The 10000-nt window shown below is 35.2% G+C and overlaps 1 protein-coding gene across 1 annotated transcript in view; it reads left to right on the forward strand.

Moving 5' to 3' along the window:
• Positions 1–6357: 6357 nt before the first annotated feature.
• Positions 6358–10000, forward strand: part of prdm6 (PR domain containing 6) — a gene marked incomplete at both ends in the record, with an annotated part of 57598 nt that continues 53955 nt past the window's right edge. The window contains one exon of the mRNA XM_079827877.1: positions 6358–6721. Coding sequence (XP_079684003.1) covers positions 6358–6721 — 364 coding nt within the window. The remainder of the gene's footprint in view (positions 6722–10000) is intronic.

Genomic DNA, 10000 nt, shown 5'->3' on the forward strand with positions numbered 1-10000 from the left:
CAGAGTTAAACAGAATTAAACAGAGTTAAAGAGAGTTAAACAGAGTTAAATAGAGTTAAAGAGAGTTAAACAGAGTTAAAGAGAGTTAAACAGATTTAAAGAGAGTTAAAGAGAGTTAAAGAGAGTTAAACAGAGTTAAACAGAGTTAAACAGAATTAAACAGAGTTAAAGAGAGTTAAACAGAGTTAAATAGAGTTAAAGAGAGTTAAACAGAGTTAAAGAGAGTTAAACAGATTTAAAGAGAGTTAAAGAGAGTTAAAGAGAGTTAAACAGAGTTAAACAGAGTTAAAGAGAGTTAAATAGAGTTAAAGAGAGTTAAAGAGAGTAAACAGAGTTAAACAGGGTTAAAGAGAGTTAAACAGAGTTAAACAGAGTTAAAGAGAGTAAACAGAGTTCAACAGAGTTAAAGAGAGTTAAATAGAGTTAAAGAGAGTTAAAGAGAGTAAACAGAGTTAAACAGAGTTAAATAGAGTTAAAGAGAGTTAAACAGAGTTAAACAGAGTTAAAGAGAGTAAACAGAGTTAAACGGAGTTAAAGAGAGTTAAACAGAGTTAAACAGAGTTAAACAGAGTTAAAGAGAGTTAAATAGAGTTAAAGAGAGTTAAAGAGAGTAAACAGAGTTAAACAGAGTTAAATAGAGTTAAACAGAGTTAAAGAGAGTTAAACAGAGTTAAACAGAGTTAAACAGAGTTAAAGAGAGTTAAACAGAGTTAAATAGAGTTAAAGAGAGTTAAACAGAGTTAAAGAGAGTTAAACAGATTTAAAGAGAGTTAAAGAGAGTTAAAGAGAGTTAAACAGAGTTAAACAGAGTTAAACAGAGTTAAAGAGAGTTAAAGAGAGTTAAATAGAGTTAAACAGGGTTAAACAGAGTTAAAGAGAGTTAAACAGAGTTAAATAGAGTTAAAGAGAGTTAAACAGAGTTAAAGAGAGTTAAACAGATTTAAAGAGAGTTAAAGAGAGTTAAACAGAGTTAAACAGAGTTAAACAGAGTTAAACAGAGTTAAAGAGAGTTAAAGAGAGTTAAACAGAGTTAAACAGAGTTAAAGAGAGTTAAAGAGAGTTAAACAGAGTTAAACAGAGTTAAAGAGAGTTAAACAGATTTAAAGAGAGTTAAAGAGAGTTAAACAGAGTTAAACAGAGTTAAAGAGAGTTAAAGAGAGTTAAACAGAGTTAAATAGAGATAAACAGAGTTAAAGAGAGTTAAAGAGAGTTAAAGAGAGTTAAACAGAGTTAAAGAGAGTTAAACAGAGTTAAAGAGAGTTAAAGAGAGTTAAACAGAGTTAAAGAGAGTTAAAGAGAGTTAAACAGTTAAATAGAGTTAAAGAGCGTTAAACAGAGTTAAAGAGAGTTAAAGAGAGTTAAACAGAGTTAAACAGAGTTAAATAGAGTTAAACAGTTAAATAGAGTTAAAGAGCGTTAAACAGAGTTAAACAGAGTTAAAGAGAGTTAAACAGAGTTAAAGAGAGTTAAAGAGAGTTAAAGAGAGTTAAACAGAGTTAAAGAGAGTTAAACAGAGTTAAATAGAGTTAAAGAGAGTTAAACAGAGTTAAATAGAGTTAAACAGAGTTAAACAGAGTTAAAGAGCGTTAAACAGAGTTAAACAGAGTTAAATAGAGTTAAATAGAGTTAAACAGAGTTAAACAGAGTTAAACAGAGTTAAAGAGAGTTAAACAGAGTTAAATAGAGTTAAAGAGAGTTAAACAGAGTTAAAGAGAGTTAAACAGATTTAAAGAGAGTTAAAGAGAGTTAAACAGAGTTAAACAGAGTTAAAGAGAGTTAAACAGAGTTAAATAGAGTTAAAGAGAGTTAAACAGAGTTAAAGAGAGTTAAACAGATTTAAAGAGAGTTAAACAGAGTTAAACAGAGTTAAAGAGAGTTAAATAGAGTTAAAGAGAGTTAAAGAGAGTTAAACAGAGTTAAACAGAGTTAAAGAGAGTTAAACAGAGTTAAAGAGAGTTAAACAGAGTTAAAGAGAGTTAAAGAGAGTTAAACAGAGTTAAACAGAGTTAAAGAGAGTTAAATAGAGTTAAAGAGAGTTAAAGAGAGTAAACAGAGTTAAACAGGGTTAAAGAGAGTTAAACAGAGTTAAACAGAGTTAAAGAGAGTAAACAGAGTTCAACAGAGTTAAAGAGAGTTAAATAGAGTTAAAGAGAGTTAAAGAGAGTAAACAGAGTTAAACAGAGTTAAATAGAGTTAAAGAGAGTTAAACAGAGTTAAACAGAGTTAAAGAGAGTAAACAGAGTTAAACGGAGTTAAAGAGAGTTAAACAGAGTTAAACAGAGTTAAACAGAGTTAAAGAGAGTTAAATAGAGTTAAAGAGAGTTAAAGAGAGTAAACAGAGTTAAACAGAGTTAAATAGAGTTAAACAGAGTTAAAGAGAGTTAAACAGAGTTAAACAGAGTTAAACAGAGTTAAAGAGAGTTAAACAGAGTTAAATAGAGTTAAAGAGAGTTAAACAGAGTTAAAGAGAGTTAAACAGATTTAAAGAGAGTTAAAGAGAGTTAAAGAGAGTTAAACAGAGTTAAACAGAGTTAAACAGAGTTAAAGAGAGTTAAAGAGAGTTAAATAGAGTTAAACAGGGTTAAACAGAGTTAAAGAGAGTTAAACAGAGTTAAATAGAGTTAAAGAGAGTTAAACAGAGTTAAAGAGAGTTAAACAGATTTAAAGAGAGTTAAAGAGAGTTAAACAGAGTTAAACAGAGTTAAACAGAGTTAAACAGAGTTAAAGAGAGTTAAAGAGAGTTAAAGAGAGTTAAACAGAGTTAAAGAGAGTTAAAGAGAGTTAAACAGAGTTAAACAGAGTTAAAGAGAGTTAAACAGATTTAAAGAGAGTTAAAGAGAGTTAAACAGAGTTAAACAGAGTTAAAGAGAGTTAAAGAGAGTTAAACAGAGTTAAATAGAGATAAACAGAGTTAAAGAGAGTTAAAGAGAGTTAAAGAGAGTTAAACAGAGTTAAAGAGAGTTAAACAGAGTTAAAGAGAGTTAAAGAGAGTTAAACAGAGTTAAAGAGAGTTAAAGAGAGTTAAACAGTTAAATAGAGTTAAAGAGCGTTAAACAGAGTTAAAGAGAGTTAAAGAGAGTTAAACAGAGTTAAACAGAGTTAAATAGAGTTAAACAGTTAAATAGAGTTAAAGAGCGTTAAACAGAGTTAAACAGAGTTAAAGAGAGTTAAACAGAGTTAAAGAGAGTTAAAGAGAGTTAAAGAGAGTTAAACAGAGTTAAAGAGAGTTAAACAGAGTTAAATAGAGTTAAAGAGAGTTAAACAGAGTTAAATAGAGTTAAACAGAGTTAAACAGAGTTAAAGAGCGTTAAACAGAGTTAAACAGAGTTAAATAGAGTTAAATAGAGTTAAACAGAGTTAAACAGAGTTAAACAGAGTTAAAGAGAGTTAAACAGAGTTAAATAGAGTTAAAGAGAGTTAAACAGAGTTAAAGAGAGTTAAACAGATTTAAAGAGAGTTAAAGAGAGTTAAACAGAGTTAAACAGAGTTAAAGAGAGTTAAACAGAGTTAAATAGAGTTAAAGAGAGTTAAACAGAGTTAAAGAGAGTTAAACAGATTTAAAGAGAGTTAAACAGAGTTAAACAGAGTTAAAGAGAGTTAAATAGAGTTAAAGAGAGTTAAAGAGAGTTAAACAGAGTTAAACAGAGTTAAAGAGAGTTAAACAGAGTTAAAGAGAGTTAAACAGAGTTAAACAGAGTTAAAGAGAGTTAAACAGAGTTAAATAGAGTTAAAGAGAGTTAAACAGATTTAAAGAGAGTTAAAGAGAGTTAAAGAGAGTTAAACAGAGTTAAACAGAGTTAAAGAGAGTTAAAGAGAGTAAATAGAGTTAAAGAGAGTTAAAGAGAGTTAAACAGAGTTAAACAGAGTTAAAGAGAGTTAAACAGAGTTAAAGAGAGTTAAACAGAGTTAAAGAGAGTTAAAGAGAGTTAAACAGAGTTAAACAGAGTTAAAGAGAGTTAAAGAGAGTTAAACAGAGTTAAAGAGAGTTAAACAGAGTTAAACAGAGTTAAAGAGAGTTAAAGAGAGTTAAACAGAGTTAAACAGAGTTAAAGAGAGTTAAACAGATTTAAAGAGAGTTAAAGAGAGTTAAACAGAGTTAAAGAGCGTTAAACAGAGTTAAATAGAGTTAAATAGAGTTAAACAGAGTTAAACAGAGTTAAACAGAGTTAAAGAGAGTTAAACAGAGTTAAATAGAGTTAAAGAGAGTTAAACAGAGTTAAAGAGAGTTAAACAGATTTAAAGAGAGTTAAACAGAGTTAAACAGAGTTAAAGAGAGTTAAACAGAGTTAAATAGAGTTAAAGAGAGTTAAACAGAGTTAAAGAGAGTTAAACAGATTTAAAGAGAGTTAAACAGAGTTAAAGAGAGTTAAATAGAGTTAAAGAGAGTTAAAGAGAGTTAAACAGAGTTAAACAGAGTTAAAGAGAGTTAAACAGAGTTAAAGAGAGTTAAACAGAGTTAAAGAGAGTTAAAGAGAGTTAAAGAGAGTTTAACAGAGTTAAACAGAGTTAAACAGAGTTAAAGAGAGTTAAACAGAGTTAAACAGAGTTAAACAGAGTTAAAGAGAGTTAAACAGAGTTAAATAGAGTTAAAGAGAGTTAAACAGATTTAAAGAGAGTTAAAGAGAGTTAAACAGAGTTAAACAGAGTTAAAGAGAGTTAAACAGAGTTAAAGAGAGTTAAACAGAGTTAAAGAGAGTTAAAGAGAGTTAAACTTAAACAGAGTTAAAGAGAGTTAAACAGAGTTAAACAGAGTTAAAGAGAGTTAAACAGAGTTAAACAGAGTTAAAGAGAGTTAAAGAGAGTTAAACAGAGTTAAAGAGAGTTAAACAGATTTAAAGAGAGTTAAAGAGAGTTAAACAGAGTTAAACAGAGTTAAACAGAGTTAAACAGAGTTAAAGAGAGTTAAATAGAGTTAAACAGAGTTAAACAGAGTTAAAGAGAGTTAAAGAGAGTTAAACAGAGTTAAACAGAGTTAAAGAGAGTTAAACAGAGTTAAACAGAGTTAAAGAGACTGATGTAAAACACACTCGCGGCACTTCCATAAATCTCGCATCTGCAGAGCGGATTATTAACAGGCCATTTATTATAAATATGAGCCGGACGAGCATCAACTCCCATCTGAATATCCGTCTATATTAATGAATTATATACTCAGCAACCCGTGACCTTAAAACTATAGCGCGCGCGGCCGGTGGCGCTTTATCGGACTCCTGTCAGAGCGCGCGCGCGCTCGTGTGTCTCTCAGCCATCAGCGGAATTCACACGACACACACACACACACACGGGCTCTAAGTGAATGTCAAACAGCAGTCTGTGTTAATGAAACACACGCCGAAACACCCGCGAAATATACAAATCAAGCCCAAGCTTTAATAACACAAGTTTTTGGCACGGAAAATGATATATTCGCGCGCTTAATGTATCGATCGCGCGGCCCCTCGAGTGCACTTTATTCCTGCGCTCATTTATCAATGAATAAAAACACCAATACGCTGTCATACGCGCGGTTATCTGGAGCTGTGACGACTGTAAATTGTTCTGAGGTATTTAAATAATATAGATAATAACGCAATTCATTAAAAGCACATTTGAATGCGTTATTAATGATAATTACGCGGTTGTTATGGCGCGCATTCTTTACGGGTGAAACGCATTTGTAGACAAGAATTCGTGTTCAGGCGATTATGTTTGTGTTTTTGCTTCGTTATCAATCCGCGGAGAGCTGAGGATGAAGAATGGCCTGTCAGAGTGTTGCCAGTCAAAACATTCCCTCCTCTGCTGTTAAATGCCCCGCGTTCAGACAGGCTGGGAAACTCGCTCACACACTCTTATCTGGCCGAGAGAGCGAATAATGCGTGATGGATCATGCAAACTAAAATATCAAACCCTGACGTTCATTTATGAGTCTATCGCGCGTGAAAAAAAAGCGAATCTCTCCATTGCGCATGCGATTATTTTATCTTCACACACGGAAAACATGTTTTTTTTTAAGTAAATCATCACTGAAAGGGTTCCTCTACACGGCAGAACTTCGAAAACCAACGCGTTTTTAAAAAAGCGAGCAACTTTCCCACTGCGTAAAATAAACCGCGCTGCGTAAAGTTCGTTTGATTAATTTGATTAAGCGCGACAGAGTCTGTCTGTCCCGGGGCACGTGCGCGCGCGGGTGCGCGTGAGAGTGGGAGGAGGACGCTCGCGCTCCCGGAGTGTGTGTCCGGGACTCTTCTGACAGGGTGAGTGCGTCTTTCCTCGCGATCTCCACAGACATGAGGAGGACACGCGGAGCACCTCGGCGTAGTTGAGAAGAGCTGCTCCTGAAGCGAGGAAGAGCACATCCAGCATCCAGCGCAGGCGGACATGCTGAAGCCGAGCGAGCCCAGCGGTTCTGCTTTCCTCAAAGTGGACCCGACCTACATCCAGCACTGGCAGCAGCTGTTCCCGCAGAACCCGGTGCCGCTGCAGAGAGCCGGCCTGATCTCCTCCAGCTCCTCCGCCGCGTCTCCCGCGCGCTCCCTGGGCCAGCTCGCGCTGTTCGGACAGACCCTGAGCTCCGACAGCGGCGGCGCGCCTCCGGCCAAAGAACTTTGTTTGTCGTCCAACTTTAAGAATGACAAGGGCTCGCGGCTGAAGCTGAGCTCCGAGGAGCTGGACTACTACCTGTACGGCCAGCAGCGGATGGAGATCATCCCGGTCAACAACCACAACGGAGACGCCAATAACCGTGAGCATTCAATCGCAGCGCGCGGGGATTCTTCATTTCAGAACGCACTGGAGAAATATCAACTAACAGCATTTAGGGTTAGGATGCATGAAAAACAGCGCGCGTAATTATCGGTTATGAAGTGCATGTGTAAAATAAAGCGATTAACTCGGTTATGAAGAAGAAAAAAAGGTGCATGGAAGTAATACAACATGCGTTTCGGGTTATGTTTATGGTTAGTTGCATGAAAAATAGCGCGCGTAATTATCGGTTATGAAGTGCATGTGTAAAATAAAGCGATAAATTCGGTTATGAAAAAGAAAAAATGTGCATGGAAGTAATACAACACGCGTTTCGGGTTATGTTTCGGGTTAGTTGCATGAGAAATAGCGCGCGTAATTATCGGTTATTAAGTGCATCTGTAAAATAAAGCGATAAATGATGTTATGAAGAAGAAAAAAAGGTGCATGGAAGTAATACAACATGCGTTATGGTTAGTTGCATGAAAAAATGCACGCATAATTTATGAGTAAAATAACGCGGTTCTGAAGAAGAAAAGGCTGATGCACGGAAACTTTTGCTGCTTTAATAATCCAAACACAGTCATATTAATCAAACATCTAAAATATGCTTCTTGAAAATAACACACCCGTGATGAATATTATTTCTGTGAGTGTTGAACTAAACATTTAAAAAATGTCATCGTGGAAAAATGTCAATAATGTTGCGATATTTTAGAACATATTCTTTGAATAATTGTAATTAGTGCACCTGTGATCTTCTTCATTTCTATAATGTGGAGTTTATCCTCGAGTTTTGTGTTATTATCTCCAGCGCGCGACATTAAATATAAAGCACATATTTAACGAATAAACGTTTCTTTAATGTTTTGGCTAATTTGTAATGGATTTTTATTTTAGTTAGGCTAATAAATAATCTGAGATGTCCCAAAAAAAATTTTTTTTATGATGTGGCCTATCGAGTATATAATGATTAGCCTACACTTATCATCAACTGAGATGTTTTTACTGTGTGTTTCTTCTGGATCTTTATTAATTGCGCAAATGATTTTTTTTCGCTAAATGCGCTCGTGTGTGTGTGTGTGTGTGTGTGATGCGGTGAGTGATCCGCGGATCTTCATCGATAAACGCGCCAGCGCATGAGGGATGAGCGGACAACACGCAATTAATTGCTGTATAGTTTTGTGGAGTGAGTCCGGATCACTGATCGATCTGCTCCATCGGCCCACATTCATCATCCCCGCGCGGGACATGCGCGTCTCCCGGGGGCGCGAGACTGCTTCATCTGCACGCGCGGTCCCGAGCCCAGGAGCTCCAGATTCATCTCAATATTCTCATGCACAGAACAACACAAAATAATCAAATCTGCATCATCAACTAAACACATTCACACCGAGCCGCGCGCGTTATTTCTGCGACGGGCACGCGCTCACACAACTGCGCGATTTTATTTAATTGCGTTCGTGCAAAAATCGTTTTATTAGTCCAAATGCACAACACAATTTTGCGTAATATTAATTTCAAGATTTAGATTTAAAATTGTATCCGTGCACAGGAGAAATAATGCGTTCAGATTAGAGTAAATTAAGCGTAATTACATGCAAATAATCCTCAACCAAACCCATGTAGTTATTAATATATAATCACACTGTAACAACGACACCCTAAAATAATAATATCATACAACTGAATGAAATGAGATGACTGTCACCTTACTATAGTCATAACTGTAAATGATATATTCTTAAATGCATAATTACAGTGATTATATAATTATAATTAAATATGATAATTCAACGTACTATACACTCTAAAAATGCTGGGTTCAAAACAACCCAAGTTGGGTTGAAAATGGACAAACCCAGCGAGCAAACATTTAACCTACTGCTGGGTTTGTCCATTTTCAACCCAACTTGGGTTGTTTTTAACCCAGTATTTTTTAGAGCATAGGGTTGTAATTATGCATAATTATTACTATAGTACCATATGTGTATTTATTTTACAGTGTGATTATATAATTATAATTAAATATAATAATTCGACTTACTATACGCTCTAATAATGCTGCGATAAAAACCACCCAAGTTGGACAAACCCAGCGATTGGGTTGTTTTAAGCAAACGTTTAACCCAATCGCTTGTTGTTGTGTTGTGGTTGTTTTTAACCCAGCATTTTTTACAGTGTAGGGTTGTAATTATGCACAATTATTACTATAGTACCATATGTGTATTTATTTTACAGTGTGATTATATATTTAAGTTAGGTTGAGCAACACAATGACACTGTGAAATAAAGTGCTGCTTATTTTTTTTAGTCAATGCTCAGATATAGAAATGTTTGTTCGGGACACGCTTTACACTCGAAAAAAAAAGGTTCTATACGGCACCAAAAATGGCTCATAATCATAGGGGAACCTTTTTTAGTGCTATATAGCACCAATTTTGGTTTATCAGCGGTTCTTCAGCGGTTCTTCAGAGGTTCTTCAGCAGTTCTTCAGAGGTTCTTCAGCAGTTCTTCAGAGGTTCTTCAGCAGTTCTTCAGAGGTGCTATATAGCACTAAAAAAGGTTCCCCTATGATTACGAGCCATTTTTGGTGCCGTATAGAACCTTTTTTTTCCCGAGTGTAGATCTGATGGTTGGGCAGGAGGAATGTGTTCAGAGGGACAATTTAAAGTTTGTTGGGGTCCCATCTGTGTGGGTTAAATGTTTGCTTAAAACAACCCAATTGCTGGGTTAAAACAACTCAATCACTGGGTTAAAACAACTCAATCACTGGGTTAAAACAACCCAATTGCTGGGTTAAAACAACCCAATTGCTGGGTTAAAACAACTCAATCACTGGGTTAAAACAACCCAATTGCTGGGATAAAACAACTCAATGACTGGGTTAAAACAACCCAATTGCTGGGTTAAAACAACTCAATGACTGGGTTAAAACAACTAAATTGCTTTGATAAAACAACCCAATCACTGGGATAAAACAACCCAATTGCTAGGTTAAAACAACTCAATTGCTGTGATAAAACAACCCAATCACTGTGATAAAACAACCCAATTGCTAGGTTAAAACAACTCAATGACTGGGTTAAAACAACCCAATTGCTAGGGTAAAACAACCCAATCACTGTGATAAAACAACCCAATTGCTAGGTTAACACAACTCAATCGTTGGGTTAAAACAGCCCAATCGCTGGGTTAAAACAACCCAATCTCTGGGTTAAAACAACTCAATCACTGGGTTAAAACAACCCAATTGCTAGGTTAAAACAACTCAATGACT

This window comes from Gobio gobio, assembly GCF_949357685.1.
Source record: "Gobio gobio genome assembly, chromosome: 10".
Lineage (NCBI taxonomy): Eukaryota > Metazoa > Chordata > Actinopteri > Cypriniformes > Gobionidae > Gobio > Gobio gobio.